The sequence below is a fragment of the Sinohyriopsis cumingii genome, chromosome 1 (genome assembly GCF_028554795.1).
Source record: "Sinohyriopsis cumingii isolate HCF-2022 chromosome 1, ASM2855479v2, whole genome shotgun sequence".
Lineage (NCBI taxonomy): Eukaryota > Metazoa > Mollusca > Bivalvia > Unionida > Unionidae > Sinohyriopsis > Sinohyriopsis cumingii.
Window position 1 is genome coordinate 17565674 of NC_142961.1, and position 17966 is coordinate 17583639.

Here is a 17966-nt window from a genome sequence, read left to right on the forward strand (position 1 = left end):
GTATTTGCATTTTGCTCATGATAAAATTTGGTTTTACACCCTGTATACATACTAGAATCATGGAATTTGGTGAGGTACATATCTTGATGAATAATACAGCTTTGTCTTTAAAGTTGGTCATTGTGACTCATATTTTATGCCTAATTGACTCGTTCAGTTTTATTTTATTTTTGTTTTTTAAGTGGTTTTGTTTGTTTTGATAGCACATTTAATTCATTGGCTATTTTGTAATGAGAAAATGGGAGCTAAGTTCCTTTCTCAAGAACACACTAGGATAGTTGACCTAGGCTGGCACAGGCAAGTATCAAACTTGCGACTCTTGGATTAAAAGTCTGAATCTCTGCCAACTGCGCAACCATGGCAGCATTAAAATTTGTTTATTTACTGTTCATGCATAAATCACTGAACTATATGATTTTATATATCTCTGCTAGTACCACACCTAGACAAAATAGGTCACTTTGACCTACATTTCACATTTTACTGGCTCAGGTTTTTCATTTGTCCAGGAAGCTTTCTATGCATGCATCTTTCATGTTTGTAGTGACTCAGTTTTATTTTAATTTCTAAGGCACTATTGAGGCTGTAAACATTAAATTGTTACTTTCACATTCTTAAAATAAAACAAGATCATCTTTCATTGGCTTCAGCATTTACTACCTTTGATTTTTATGACCTGAGTGTGTTTTGGCATGCAGAATGCAAACTGTCATACCTGCAATCAAGAAATTTGGTGATTGAATGTGTCTTGACAATTTCTACAGCCTGATGGCAAAATAAAGACTTTGTGAACTAAGTTTACATTGTGGTGACTTTGTGAACATTTTGTGGTTAAAGTTTATTTACTGGGTCCTGAATATGTTCTAACGGTGAAACTTGACATTAGCATTAGCTATTTTTGAAACATGCATGTGATGGAATGGTCAGCAGCTTGGATGTCAGATAAGCAATCAGCCTCTTGTAACAAGATTATAGTGAAGTCTAGAATGTAGGTTATGGCATTAGAAAAGTTAAATGATTACAAATACAAATCAAATGACTCCATGACATTGTACTCTATAATTAAAGGTAATGGTTGTCACATGACAAGACACATATATAAAATGATGTCATGATCAAAATAATGCATTTTACTATTGATGGAATCATTGTTTTGACTTATATTTTATGCTTTCCTAAAATGAATTTGTGTATGTGAACACATAGATTTGTCCATGCTATATATGTCCTAGTTTGAAGGTCCTCTAACCATTTAGGTTAATCATTTTAAGTGGTAAAACTATTGTATATTGTAATAGGTTAACCTCAACTGGTTAACTGTGTACATGTACATATAGGAATTAGACTGCATCCTTTTCAGTGATGTCTTTTAATTACAAATATGCTAAAATTTCATTCTCGAGGTCACTTATGTCTCAACTTGTTTCATGCATTAGAACTAAAGGTGAGCTATGTGGTCGTTAATTATGCTTGAGTTTTAGTAACGAGTTTCAGTGATCTATTTGCAGCAATTAACTGGGCAGAAGGCAACCCCTGACCATGCAGCTGACCTCCTTAATAAGCGATTTAGTTCAGCAGGCATGAAGAAAGGGACAACAGTAATGCTTGTAGATGAGGTATATTTAACAATTTCTTTCGTCTGTGTCCTTTATCCTGAGATGGTACAATGATAGGGATTGCAGAAGTCTCCCCACCACCACAGACTAACATTTCATTCCTAAATGGGACTGGGTGTTGGCTTACAGATGTTAGATTATTGAAGAGGAAAGGATCGGCATCCCATCTTATCTGTTACCCATTATCCCTCAAAGTCCTCATGGGATGTAGAGCTTTCCACTGCAGGGATTGGCCCTTTCCCTACATGCAGCTATTGTCTTCTGGTCGTTGGCCACATCGTAGTGAGGTTCTTGCTACAGGCTTTGGACCTACATTGTCTTATGAGGTTGGGTCATAAAAGAGGGATGGGGATGGACCTTTTTCCCGGAAATAGTCTAGGTGGCTTGAGAGTTGCCCTCACCCACCTACCCAGTCACTGCTAAAGACAGTATGTTAATTCCACAGGAATAGTAACCAGTTTAAGTTCCTATACCTTCTCCCCCACAACAGAGAGACATTGGAACTTTCCAGGAAAGAGAGTGCTTTGTCTTTCTTGGTCAATGCATATGAGTTTGATGTAGAACAGGCCAATGTGTTACACCCTCCGTTTAGGTTCCCTGTCCCCCCTCTCACTGATTGTTTAAGGCAACAGAAGAGGAAGAAAGTTTGTCTTTTGTCCAGTGACTTTCATTCCAAACTTTCTTGTTCTGGTGACTCTAAAATTCTTTCCAGTTAAGAAAATCTTTCCAGGGCAGTGTTTTACAAAGACAAAACTGGTTTTGAAATCTGATGTAAAAAGTATTAATTTTCTCAAATTGATAAGTGTTTTAAACTCTGTTGAAAAAAATATTAATTTTCTTAGATTAACAGATAGTTTTAAAGTCTGCTGGAATAAGAAATAATTTTTTCAGATTGACCAGTAGTGTTAAAGTCTTCTGGAATAAGAATTAATTTTGTCACATTTACAGATAATTTTGAAGTCTATTGAAATAAGAACTAATTTTGTCACATTTACAGGTATTTTTTAAGTCTGTTGAAATAAGAATTAATTTTGTCACATTTACAGGTATTTTTAAAGTCTCTTGAAATAAGAATTAATTTCCCAAATTGACAGATATCTTGGATCAGCAAAATACTGACAGTATTTGTAATTGAAATGTGCTGGTGTTTTTTTTTGTTTGGAATACGATAAAAAAAACAGTGAATCATGAAAAGTGACTTGAATCATACCTGTTTTGAGTGACTTGAATCATACCTGTTTTGTAGCTTGACCTGCTGTGGACAAGGAAACAAGATGTGATGTACAACATTTTTGATTGGCCAACAAGGCAGCATGCTCGGCTTATAGTCCTTGCTGTGGCAAACACAATGGACCTGCCAGAAAGAATAATGATGAAGAGAGTCTCCAGTAGATTGGTAAGTTATGTTATTGTTGCCACTGTAATTCTTATTCATTTAAAAAAAGTAACTCATTATAATTATCTGCAAACTTCTCTAAGAGAAGGTCATACATGCCAACTGTTACGCTTTTGGTGTAATCATTACGTTTTTTTTCCACTAAATTACCCCTTACATGTAAATGTATTTGGATTACATGTTTTCGGTATATCCCCCTCCAAAAGAAATTAAATAATTTGTTTTCTTATTTTTATTAACATCGCATTATCCCACAAACCGTATTCTAGAAAAAAAGGCTTCTATGTAACTATGATATAAGAGTAGGTTTGTCCATAGACTTACATGCACTTTCCTAACAGTATTATGTTCTATTTATAGCACTTGCCCTATTTCCAAGAAATATACTGGTTCTACTTTAAAACGTTTGACCTTGGTTTCTATTTATAGCAGCTGTATGGCTTAGGAGAGAACAGACTGGTTTTCTGACTTGTAATCTTTGCTTGCAGATTCTTTGTTCAAATTGATAACATTTACAGAACCAGTCTGTAGGTATTTGGCACCAAAAGTCAAGTCGGATTTATTCTAGTCGATGCGTGTGTTAGAGAAAAAATGTTTTTCAAATAATTTCACAGATGGATTAGAAAAGATGAAAAATCGATTCAGAGATGAATACATGAACTACATATTACAGCATTCCATTCTAGGGCAGCTTGATGCCCCTTACAGGCTGTGTGGAAAAGATTTTAATATTGGTCATGGTGGTAAAAGAAAGAAACCTTTCAATTAGTTCGTTTCCTAACTCCAGTACTATGGTAACTTCTTTTTTCTTTACAGCAGTACTAATTTGTGGACACTAATTTTATAAATGCAGAGGCATTATATACCAAGTTCTTAAAAGAACACTGGCTACCCCTTGCGGTAGAAGACTACATTGATCCTTTGTTCAAATGGATGTTTCCTGATTCCAAAGTTGCAGTAAATATGCATGTGCAAGAACAAAATCATCTAATATTGTTAGGTGTTTAGCAGAAGATACTTCACTTAAAATTGCAGGAGCCATGAAAATTGGGTCCTTAAGTATTGCAACAGACAGGAGCAGTGATTACGACAAAAAGTTGTACCCAGTCTGTTTAAGAGACTTTGACAATGAAAAGGGCAAAGTCAGAGTGCTCTTCTTTCATTACCAGAATTAACAGTAGATTCCACTGGAGAAAACAAATTTTTATTTGCTTGATAATGCTTTGAATAATTATATGTTGGCAGAACTGTATGGGGTTTTCATCTGATGCTGCATCAGTGATGACTGGAATTCATAAAGGAGTTGCATACTATATTTTGTTCATATCTGGTTGTCTCTGTCTTATGATGCTAGAAATTCATCATAAATTAGAAGGAGAACTCCTGAAGTATCAAGTTGGCACTCTACCTGACAATGTACTTCATGGGGACAGAGTTGATTTTTTTCATCTTATTTGCCAGATAAAAGACACAATAACTGGAAGATATAAATTTCTTCTTTGACAGGTTATGAAATTAATATTGGTTCTTTACCATTCTAATGCTGACTTTGAGAGATTGTTCATCATTGTTAACAAAAGTAAAACTGAATTTAGATCCAGGCTCTGTAATAACCTAGCACTTAGTGCTCTACTAGTGTGCAAAACATTTGTAGTCTCAGCTGGTACAAATTGTTTTGAAATGCAATATGAGAGTCTGTCGCTTTTCAAAGCTCAGAGTGATATATATGAAAACTTGAAGCAGTAATTGATGTTAAAAGTCCAGAGGGGTAAATAAATCATTTTGTATGTATGCTCATTGAATTCTTATCATGTTATATGTGTATTACTCTTTTTGTCCACTTGGATTACACTTTTTCCTCACCAGGGGTTGGCATGTATGGAAGGTTGGGATTGTTGTCCTGCCCATCTGGTCATTCATGCATGTCTGTAATGTCATGCAACTCTTTTATGCATCATTGAAGGAAAAAGAGTCTAAACTTTGGGATGTACACAGCTGTTTGGAGTTTGAATGAATCCCCAGGCAATGGAGTCAGGAGGTTGGGGACTTCTAAGGATATTTATGTAATCACCCTGGTGGTGGATTTGTCAGCTTGAAAAATTGGAGAAAGTTGCATTGTTGCAGACTTCGAGTATCATTAATGATACAAGAGACATGCATATTTATGTGGAGATAAGGGAGATAGTAAATCTTTCATAATAAATTTGTCAGTGTGCTGGTTTTCATAGCTTGTAGTTGGCTTTGACACAATCCTTTAGAGCTTCTTCTATAGATATGGTGCTATTCAGAGGAAATTACATCCAAAACAGACTTGAATCTGAATTATGTTTTCAGGGATTAACTAGGATGACATTCCAGCCCTACACCTTCAAACAGCTCCAAACAATTGTCCTATCGAGGATGCAGGGTCTTGAAGCATTTGATGGAGATGCCGTTCAGCTTGCTGCCAGGAAAGTGGCTGCTGTGTCTGGGGATGCTCGTAGAGCCCTTGACATATGTCGAAGAGCTACAGAAATAGCAGAAACTGAAGCCACTACAAATCAGTCCACTGTGTTAGTTGGGATGTCTCATGTAAATACTGCCCTTCAGGAAATGTTTACATCCCCCAAAATTGTAGCTATTAGGTATGTTTTCAATAATGGGACTGCCATTCATCATTAATGATACTACTTGTAATACTTCTACATATTGTAGGAGAATATTTGTATAAGTATGGTAGTTTAAGCAAGGGACATAATAATTGCATTTACATCTATCTTTGCAGTCATTTGTCTGTCCTACTTACATTTTTTCTCTATAATGTCATTCGAGATTAAAGGGAAGAAATTTGGTATACTTTTACACCATCACTAGAAGTTATGTCATGTACGACATTGGGGATACTATCTTCAGGGTCATGATTCTGTCAGCATTATGTCATTTACCACTTTGGGGATACTATCTTCAGGGTCACAATTCTGTCAGCATTATGTCATGTACCACATTGGGGATACTATCTTCAGGGTCACGATTCTGTCAGCATTATGTCATGTACCACATTGGGGATACTATTATCAGGGTCACAATTGTCAGCATTGTGTCACGTACCACATTTGGGATACATGTACCATCTTCAGGGTAAAGATTATGTCAGCATTTTACATTTTCTGTGACATTTGTCATAGGCTACATTGTGATAACGTGTCCTCAGGGTCAGGATCACAGTTCTGTGTTTTGAAAGTTTTACTCGCACTCTCCATTCTGCCTTTAAATTTAGACGTGTTTGACCTTTGTGTCCTTATACATTACCATTAGAAGATTCGGGTTTCTCAGTGAAAATGCTGTTGATCAGACCTCTGTTATGACCACCATGGTTGCCATCTTGAAAATCTTTTTATAGCTACTTGATCTAAACAGATGGTCATATAGACATGGCATTTTCACTGAAAGAATAATTGTAATATCTTGTTGGCTCTGAATAAATTGTGCTGATTAGTTTCGGTCATCAAAATCTTTTTGTCACCGCTACTCTTGAAGGACAATGGTCATATTGATCAGCGGATTCACTAATACACTTCTCACTGTGTGTGGTTGGTTCTAGATGAAAATGATGCCAATGTGATCTCCCAGAATTGGATTGGTATATAAAAATATACTGAGAGCTTAAAGTACTAGGCTAAACTGGTTCCATTTGATGCACAAATCAATTTCAGGAATTTTTTTTACAAAAAATGTTGGCATTTTTTAAAAACTATTTTTAACTCTGGAAGAAAAATGTGCTATGGTCAGCATTGGAAAACAGGGTTGATTGACCGACTAGAAAAACATTTTTTATTTTGCCTCCCAAATCTTGCACTGCACTCAACAGTTGTCTTTTGAAGATATTCAGTGTGAATATATTAACTTTGGCATGTACATTCTTAAATGAATGTAATGAAACATTCATTACCAAATTTGGTATGTTGAAGTTTCTCTAGAACATCAGAGATGGTTTTAGTAGTCAGCAGTTAAAAATAATGGACAGATAAAATGGACTTAATATTGGATTCATGGAAATTTGTTGGCCTGTAGAGCATCAGTTACATTGAAATACTTGTTTGGAATACAATCTTAGATTTGGTCAATTACTGGCATGTTTTTTTATACATACTGCAGATATGCCCATCATCCTAAATCGGGTGTGAATATCCTAGATTGCTGAGCCTGATCATGAATCACATTGCTGTAGGAAAAAAAAACCATAATTTTTCTTTAAAAGTTTAATTAATATTGTCAGAAGTTAAAATGATATGAGAGTATTTTTGGTCCTTTCAGGTCTTTTCTGGTAATTTGTATTGTATTATCATTTTCTGGCATATAACTTGTGTTTTCAGTCTTTTCTGGTAATTTGTGATAAGGTCAGTTTCTAACATGCAATATTTTATTATTCAGAACAATTTGTGTAAGTCCTTCCCAGTCTTTTCTGGTAAATGATGTCATCATTTATTTCATTCCATCACCTGGAATACTTCATTTTGCTTGATTGTGTTTTCTGATTTACTGTGTTGTTGGATATGTTTTGTAACATTTTAATTATCATTCTTCTGGCATCCATGTGAAATATTTCTTTGCTGTGGTAAGTGTCCCTAATTTTGCAATAGAATCACTAATTTATTACCCTCATGTCCCTACTTTCCCTGGTTGGCAGTGGGTATCTCAGAGTACTATATAAATATTAGGAAAGAAATGGCTATTTCAAATGAAAGTTAGACAAGTTCTGTAGCAAGTAATCTGCCATTTTACATCTAGTATTTACAGTGTCTTCAAATTCATGCTTCTGGTATAAATTATATTGAACTAAAATGCAGATTTTTCTACCAATTTAAATTCTTTAATTTGATAACATGTTGAAAATGTAAAAGAAGTCGTAATTACTTTACCATATTTTAATGTACAGTCAGTTAAAAATAAATCAAAGTTTTGGGTTGATCTTATTGTCAATAAATGATATTTTTTGTCTGATCAGGAACTCTTCAGTGCAGGAAAAGACATTTTTAAGGGCTGTTGTTGCAGAATTTCAGCGTCTGGGAATTGAAGAGGCTCAGTTCTCCAAATTATACACACAACATCTTACACTCTGCAGATTTGAAGGTGAGGAAAAGTCTTAACACATTTTTAAGTGTGATGCAAAACTTACATGACAGAATGTCATGTATGTAGCCTAAATAAGTAACCATGAGAAATAAGTATTATATCTTGTTTCTTAGTACAAAGGTTGTGATTGTTTTACTTGAATACACAAAGAATAGTCAGTTTTAGGCACAGTGCAGTGACATTTATGTAAAGCAGCTATTACAACTGAGAAATATGTGAATCAGCGAAAGTTGGATCTGATTGAACAGGCTGATGTAGTAATGAAATTTGAGATGATGACCGCAGTAAGGTTGTTATTCCTTTTGGATTTACAAGTTTCCAGGCATAGGATATGAACAAGAATTATTCTGTATATATCACCAAAAGGCCCATTCATCTGACCATAATTTTGGAGTGGCAAGAATTACCGACATCTGAAACATGCACTGATGTGTTGCAGACAGACTTATCTGCATCAGTTGAATGATTTTATGCAGAGGTGAGATCAGACCCAGTATAGGTTAGGGGTTTGATTTATTGTACTACAGTTGCTGTTGTCAACTTCCTTCTCAAAAACTACTTGCAAACTAGACAGTGTATCACTGCAATTCAGATATGTACAAATGATGCAGATCAGTTATCAAATGTGGCTGCAGTTACTAAATAGCAAACATTACTGACTTCTCCCCAAAAACAACTGAATAAAATTTTACCAATTTTGATCTCATTCTGGCATAAAGACTATTCAAGTTTATACAGATCATGCCGGTCACTTTTCAAATATGGCTGACATTACTAAAAATTATAGAGATAAAAAAATAAAAAAAAGACTTTTAACATCCCAAAACTGCTAAAGAGAATTTGGCTAAATTATACAGTATTCTGGCAGAAAGACCATTTAAATACGTAGAACTGATGCTAATCTTGTCTTAAAATTGGCACCATTGATGAAAATGGAAAAACTTTTCAAACAATTTATTTTCAAAAATTGTTCAAAAAGAATCTGATTTTTTTTTTACATCAGCATCCTGGTATCAAGACCGTTATACAAATCATGCCAATCTGCTATCAAGTATGGCATCTGTTATTAAAATTAGAAAACATCTGAAATTGACATCTCAAAAACACCTGTGCAGAATTTTGAAAAAAATTACAAAGTATTCTTGCATCATGATCTTTTAAATTTGTACAAAATGATGTTGGTCTGCCTTCAAAAATGGGTGACATTACTGAAAAAAATTGGAAAACCTTTAATTTACTTATTTTAAAAACTGCTGAACAGAATTAAATCAATATTTAACATAAAGGACCATTTATTTTAAGCCTTTTAAATTTTTATAATTGATAATAGTTCACCAACAATTATGGCTGCCATTCCAAAAAATTTTAATTTTTTTTTACACTTTATCATATTTGTCAAAAAGTACCTTGTAATTATGGTATTACGAGTTTGTACAAATTATTGTAATCCATTATCAGATATGTGTGCTGTTAATAAAAACCACTTCTCTAAAATGACTCCTCACAATTTACCAATTCCAAGAGGCTTTTCAAATAATTTATACTATAATGCTGATCTATCACTGTCTCAACTAAAACTAGGAAATCTCAGACCCTCTTGACAGAATTTAACCAAATAGGACAAAAAGCAACCATGGCATTAAAGCCTTTTAATAAATGTAATGATTATTTTTTATTGTTTAAAGCTGAAATTTTGCATTTCTTTTACACTGCTCTGGTGGCCTAAGTGGTTAGAGCATCCGCCTCAGATGCAGAAGGTCACGGGTTTGAACCCCGGCTGAGTCATACACTTATATAAAATGGTACTTCCAGCTGCCTCACTTATTGCTCAGCAGTAAGTGGTTAGTGTTAGGACTGGTCAGCCTGGTGTCAGGATAATGTGACTGGGTGGACACAATGCTACATGTCTGCAGCATTATGCCCCAGTGCTAGACATAACTATAAACTGCCACACTGCAGACATCATAGTGATATGACTGATTTTTTTTTAAAGCTGTGTTAAAAATCTAAATCACACACATGTGTCCATTTCTCCTTATACAATATTAAGGAGATTTTCAGATTTTCCCCTATATGGTCTGCAATCCAGTTTCTAAATAAAGCTCTGCCAAGCCCCATTCTGCATTTTGTTTCACTGCCTAAAAATGATCCTTGTAATAGTATCCTTTCTTTATCAGATGATCATTGTAATGATTGTTCTAATTTGCCAAGAGTTTCTACTCATCCACTGAATCGTGGAATAACAGAAAAAAGTACATATGCGTTAAGAAAAAAGAAAATAATGCATGAAAACATCCAGTACTTGTTTATTTTCTAAAACATTTATTTCCTGTATAACATAATTGGAAAGATAAAAGATCATTAAAAGAATTAAGAAACCTTATATATGCACTTGGTAGTTACAATGTTTATTTGAATTATATTTGGTAATATATTTGTTTATATCTTTTGCATGATATCAGTGTTTATGACAGCAAATTGTTTCACCTGGAGAATTGTTCATTTGATTCATGTAATTTGACTTTGATAGCCTTGAACTAGAAAATGTAATGTCACTGTGATGATAAAGATACTCCATTGAGCAGGTATGATGCATTGATGGCCATCAGCTTTTCTGTAAATATATTTAGCAGTAGTTCCATAGACAAGCTACATTTTATAACAACAAACAATATCGAAGTCAGTGAGCTGGGCATTATACACTGTTTGCAATATCAAAGTTAGTGAACTGGGCATTGTACACTGTTTGCAATATCAAAGTCAGAGAGCTGGGCATTGTACACTGTTTGCAATATCAATGTCAGTGAGCTGGGCATTGTACACTGTTTGCAATATCAAAGTCAGTGAGCTGGGCATTATACACTGTTTGCAATATCAAAGTCAGTGAGCTGGGCATTATACACTGTTTGCAATATCAAAGTCAGTGAGCTGGGCATTGTACACTGTTTGTCAGAAAATTCTCAGAGCTGGAGGAGTACTCTTGAATTGTCAGCAGCAGTTCAGATAGGTCATAGACAACCCTAACATGGCTGTATATTTGACCAGTTGTACAGTTCAGGTTGTAAGTAAACAGAAGGTTAAAACCTGGACATTTCTTTAAAAGTTCTAACTCAAGTCTGCATGACAAGTTACTTCATTTGATAAATTTATGTTGTAACTTATTTGCTAGTTTATTAATTTGCACTAAATATTCATGTTTCAGAAAGTTGTAACTGTGTTGGTGCATTTTGCACATTGGTGGTCTGTCTGCATCATAGAATATGTTCCATTTACAAAATTGCATAAAACTGTTAATGTTGCTTTACATCAAGTAATAATGGCTATCTAAAAATATCATCAGTGCCTAAATAAATTAAAAATATCATCAGTGCCTAAATAAATTAAAAAGGAAAATTCTATTAAGTTTCATGATCAGTTGTGTTGTAAAAAAATCTCTTAAGATCGTCAGTGTTTAACAACGACCATGTAAACATTTTTGGGCCACTGCCCCCATGGTTATCCTCAGCGCCTATTCCCCATAAAAAGCATTATTCAGCATTAGCGCCCCTGTCAGTAATCCTACAGTACCACCCAGTTTTGGAACCACTGCTCTAGAATATACCTTAGCAGCAGAACACATTTTTTAATAGCAACATAAATGTAATAATTTCTGTCAAAACGAATCGGCGATTTAAGATATATCTATTCTCAGAGAATGCATTTCAGTTAGTGCTAATTTTAATACTTGATTTTTCCAGATTTCCGGTTTTGACTCACATTGTAACTAGCAAAGTATTATTTTTATAAACAAGACGGATAGAAATGGTAAAACTTTAAGGTGCCAAAGATTTTATTGCATAAATAAATATCTGCTGCATTACCAACTTTATTTTAACTGACCCAGACTAATATTTTTTCCAGGAATGTTGTTATATTAAAAAAATGTTTAAATTTATTGTATAAAAAGGTTAAAACACAGTTGATAAAACTTTCACTTGAATAAAGCATCTCTGGCACAAAGCACAACCATACACTTTCTTGCTGTATCCCCAACCCTAGTCATGCATGATGGCTGAAAATGACAGTACTACATATTAGCATTGTAAACAAACACTTGAATTACTTCAATACTTTAATTGACATAGTTGTGCCTAGTACAACAAAAAAGCATTTGGTGACACAGCTGGAAATGACCATTTCAATGCATTTTTGTATTACTTTGCTATCGTTAATTTCTCCACCTATGTCGGCCATTCAGTGGTGTGTGTCTGGTCTCCTGTGTGGGTCATCATAGAAGGCCAGGATACGAGGTTAGGAAATAAGTATTCTCGCCAAACATGGGGTCTACAGAGACACTGACACAAGTTTGGATAAAAGATTGAAAAATGGTCAGTTGTAAGAAAAGTGAACACCATAGCCATCATTTTGCGATCTTTTCCAGAAAAATTTGAAATACTATTGCCAACTCTAGCATCTAGTGCAGTGGTTTCCAAAATTGCTGGTAAGCGACTACCATATGTTGCTACTGCACAGTGGCAGCAAATTCCAAATTTTTGATATGCAATTGCAATGATCCCACACCCCAACCTAAATGTCCAAATATGAAAAATGGGAGGAAACCCGGATTAGAAAACGGACTGCTATTTGTTTTAATCAAAATTTGTAGTCCAAATTGTTGAATCACAGAGCTGAAATGAGAAATTGTTTTCCCTTGTATTATATATTAAAAAATGATTCAAGCCCCTGTATCAATACAGGTTTGTGGACTGGTTTAACGAATTACAAGAAGACAAGTTGATTTTACAGAATATTCAGTCCTTGTTTATACAACAGTATATAATTTTGAAGGTCTTTTGTCAAAATTTAAATGAACCCTTTTGAAAATGTTTTTTAAATGATGGATTTTTAATCAATCTTCTTAAGGAGATTAATAGGTTGTTTGAAAAATCTTACTTGGGATTTTATTGGCACAGATAAATTCAGGGTTAAACTCTCTTCGTTACAAGACAAGATTCTAATTATTTGCATTTATCGTTTTTTGAACCTGTAATAGGAAATGTTTACTTTCTATAAGATGCATATATATATATATATATATATATATATATATATATATATATATATATATATATATATATATATATATTGCTATAGAATTCTTTAGAATTAAAGGTTTGAAAGGAAACAAAACTAATGTATGTTCATTATGTTGCTCCCACTTAGCAACATAATGCAGGTCAGCAAAATAAAGCTAGAATTTCTATTTGTACATTAAAATGATTTTACATGCCAATTTATAGGAATATAATCAAACTCGTTTCATGTGATACATTTTGTAGTTTTGTACATGATTATCTTTTATGACTTAGATGACTTGGAGAATCTTGAAAGCGAAACATCTTTAGATTTAGAAAATGCACGTTTTATAATCTAAAATGTTCTTTAATTCCATTCAGTAATGGTCATATGTGAACCTTGAAAAAATTAATTTCATCCTGGGAAAAACCTGGAAATGACCTTGAAATTTATCTTAGAAAAGCTCCGGAACCATGCAGGTGAGCAATTTCGAGCCCATGTGCGCCTCTTGTTTCATAAGCAACTAAATGTTTAGCAATATAGTACACTGAATCAAATATGCATGTGATGTCATTGTAGGTATTCACCCTCCATCCACATCGGAGCTTGCAGAAGTTTGTGCCAGGCTGGGAAGTTCTCGTCTTCTCTTGGTGGAACATGGCCGACAAGATCTGAACATGAGAGTCCGTCTGAATGTGAGCGCCGATGACATTCTTTATGCATTAAGAGACAATGGCGATGTTTAAAACAGAAAGTCTTGAAGTTATTTTTAAGAGATGAAAGTTTGTGTGGATAAATTAAATCAAATTTCATGGTGCAAACAAAAATACATGCACTTGAATGTTCCAGGAAATACAAGTTGAAAAATATAGATTAAATTTTAATGCATTTCCAGTAAAAGTCAATTATGAGTTTAAAAAAATTTTTTTAAAAATAGATATGTCTAATTTTTTTGTTTGGTTAAAAATTAATAGACAATTGGAAACAGTGTAATACATTTATTAAATTATTGACCATGTCCAGATTAGTCTGTTTTATTTTAGCCAACTTATTTTGTTCCTTTTTTAAATGAATATTGGAGAAAAAATATAATTCTTAATAAATATTCTTTGTTGAGGTTGTTCATGTTCTTGAAAGCAATTTTACCCTTTGTAGCAGTGTGGGATAATTTTATTTTTGCAGCAAAATTTTAATTCCACGATATTTGGAAACGTCTTTATTCTGAGTCAGTAAAACCAAGGTTGGATTTTTATATAGTAAAAGCAGTCAGAAAATGAAGGTTGGATTTTGATGTCATAAGTCACTAAGAATTATCAGGTTTTTCTCCGCACATTGTCTGTATTGTGATTTTAGATTTATTTCATGTGCTTACAGTCAATTGGTTGTTTGATTTTGGGGGTCATTTAATAGACTTGTTACATAGCCATTTAATTTTCTATGGTTGATCAGACATTTGATACTGATGTTATTGTGTCTTTGGTAACCTCTGCACTGAGATATTTTAGACGTAGTGAATCAAACATTTATAAATCCCATTTTGAATTTCATTTATACTATAAAGCTAAAAGTACTACAAAAGCAACAATCAGGGGATATGTAATGAATACAAAAACTGCATTGGTGTTTGGCTTTTAATTTGGGGGAAAATCTTGTTTGATATGAATATGCCATATCCAGCTTGTTTTTTCTGTAGACTCGGATCGAGACATGCATGCAGTTGTTTGTATTAATTTATCAAGTACAAATGAAATGTATAGTTGTGGAAGTGCATTTTGTAATGTTGTTTTTCCGTTATTACTGCTTTTGCAGATGTATAATTTCTGAATGATATTATGAGGAATTTGGTATTGTTATAGGCAAAACATAAATGCATGTCACTTTTTGGATGTGTAACACTTGGGCCAAATTAATATTGACACTTTTGTTTTTGTTTTTATGCCATGATTTTTACAATATGTAGCATGTGTGTTTGATGTATATATTTTTATAAAATTGAAAATTGATATGTTTTAATAACTTTCCTCGAAAATGGGGATATAGTTTCCATAGTAACAGCATTAAGTTCCTTAATTATTGGACTGATATTTGTAAGTGTGGGTTTGTGTTGTTTGAAAAAAATTACACCCCAAATTTTTATTTTTGTACCCTTGTAATAAAATTACTTCTCTATCAACACACTACAACAGACCTTCAGAGCACTAGAGCTGCAGCTTGTTTAATAAGGTAAACTTTCTCACAGTGCTAGGATGACAGTCCTTGATGGGCTGTTAGTTCATAGCACAATGTGACAAGCTAATGAAAGAGAAAGCCGTCTTTCCACTAGCAAGTCATATTAATTTTGTTTAACTTGCAGAAAAATTTGCCAAAGAGACAAATATAGGCTTGGGTATTCTAGATGCATGGGTAATCTGCCTTTGAATTTGGTTTATCTTTAACATCCTAATATTTATTACAACTTGTTGACTCAATGATGGTTACTTAATTTATTACAACTTGTTCACTCGATGATGGTTACTTAATTTACATTTTCTTATGGCAAATTAGGTTTGTTTCTTTATGAGATAATAACATAGTTTAAGAATAAATAAAAATTCATTGGAGTACCTATTCAATTTGTACCTTTGTACAGTATGTTGAACATGGTCAGCGGAGCTGGCTGTTCAGTCGGTGGTCTAGCAAGGTATGTACACATGCATAACGTCAGTAAAATCATATTACAGTATTTAATTTTCATGGATCTTGCCCCTCCCCCAATAAACACATACATCAGAACATTGCCTGGCTATGCACGGTCAATATTACAAAACCTGCTTAATAGTGCATAGCATTGTTTTGGGTATTTTGGGGGGCTGAACATGGTTGTATATATAGAAATTGGAGGTCAATAGATCAAACATCAGTCATTTTAAGTATTTATTAACAACTTAACTCAATGTATTGATAAACTTCTAAAAATAGCTTAAATGTGAGTTTGCCAGATTACATGTAAATGATGAGGAGTACGTAGACTTAGGCCATGGTCATTTAATTATGGTCCGTATTGCATAGATAGATGAATGCCCTGGTAGTTGGAATATTTAATGCACACAGTACTTCAATGTAGAACAGAGTGTCCCCAATCTGAAACAAATCTTCTTTTAGTACTCATCATCAATACCCTACATTGGCTTGCTGGGCACAAAATATTAAGTAAATCTGACAAAGCATTAAACATTTTACCTTGAAAATATAATACCCTGCTTTACTTGGACTGAGTTACCTTGAAAATGCAATACCCTGCAATTCTTGGACAGAGATATCTTAAAAATATGATACCCTGCACTGCTTTTGCAGATTTGCCTTGAAAATGTGATACATGGGAAAAGTTACCTCGAAAATACAATACCGTGCATTACTTTGACAGAGTTACCATGAAAATGTGACACCCTGCATTACTTGGACTGCCTCATCCATTAGAATTAGAATATTAATCAAAGATAGATTTGTGCCAGTACAAAGTGGTCTTGATTCATTAAGTCAAATTTAATATATGCATATCATGTACAAATTCACCTGTAAGCAGAATATCAGAGGTGACAACTCTTGGGGATTTTTTTGACAAGAATTAAACGTCTCTTGATTATGGACTTAAAATTGTGGTGGTCAAATCCAGATATTGACTTCTCAGGGTTTGGTCGGGATTTAGGTTTTAGACAGTGGAACTGGTCAGGGAACTATGCTAATGTTAGTGGGGGTACCTCCGCCTCTGTAATCTACCTGTGTTCAAAATGCTCATATTATTGAGCTTTTGCTTTTACATTATAGTAATCTGGAAATGTCCATCAAATGAAAACATGAAGGCAAAAGTGACAAACATCCTCAAAGTCCAAACAACTAGCACAGTAGTATGAAAAACTATATTAAACTTTCCCTGAGCTTGAAAAACACAAAAATACAAGAAAGGTGACAGTTGCAATTATTGGACATCATGTTGGGCGATTTTGATTATTGTCAATAGCAGGAGCAATGATGGATGCCACCATAATTTATCCCAGCCCCTCTTCCCCCCAAAATGGTGAGTTGGATGAAACTAGCATGAAGTCTCAATGGGGTTTGCAGTTTCTGACATTGAACTGAAGGTCATTATGGCTTAAGTGTTACAAACTTTTCATTTGAACACAATGCCGCCATCTCTGCATCTGACCAGACTTCTAAAGCTCATGTTTTCCACTCTGATAATGGCAGTATATGACATTTTAATACACCTTTCAGAAAATTGGTCTGACTTACAGAAAAATAAATGTAAGTTGCCTTGCTGAGGTCTCTTTAGGATTGTCGGGTCTGGAATGGGAAAATGAGACTCAAATCCAAAATCTTTGCTCTGAACAGTGGTCTAATGAGTAGCCTAAAGAATGATCACAACAGGAGAAAGTTGTGTTGGTTGTCCGTTGAATGATTTCAGTACTGTAGTGGCTGGAGTATCAATTTTTAATACAAGATAGGTTTTATATCTCTGCTCTGTTACAACATTTTAATCTTGTTTGCTATGAACAGTATTCTTGATAAAATGGTAACTTTGTGTACCTCTATACATCCAATAAATTTTGAATCATTGATTTCTTTTCATTTTAGCTTCATGTAATGTATAATTACCATTGATATCAAATAAAGTATTGTTAATATTGTTTCTTGGACTTTGTTTTGTCTTGTCTTGTTGTCTACAAAGAAAAGGTTAGAAAGAGGCATAACCATTTTAGTAGTTCCAGGACTGTCCAGCAATGTCATCCTTCTTATTTAGCATCCTATTT

The 17966-nt window shown here is 34.0% G+C and overlaps 1 protein-coding gene across 1 annotated transcript in view; it reads left to right on the top strand.

The window, feature by feature from the left end:
- The window catches only part of LOC149806500 (uncharacterized), a 52188-nt gene extending 34343 nt beyond the window's left edge, over positions 1-17845 (top strand). Inside the window, exons 11-15 of the mRNA XM_089953920.1 lie at positions 1509-1616; positions 2863-3012; positions 5347-5636; positions 7997-8121; positions 13759-17845. Of these exons, the coding sequence (XP_089810046.1) occupies positions 1509-1616; positions 2863-3012; positions 5347-5636; positions 7997-8121; positions 13759-13925 (840 nt within the window). The 3' untranslated portion in view covers positions 13926-17845. The remainder of the gene's footprint in view (positions 1-1508; positions 1617-2862; positions 3013-5346; positions 5637-7996; positions 8122-13758) is intronic.
- Positions 17846-17966: the final 121 nt, after the last annotated feature.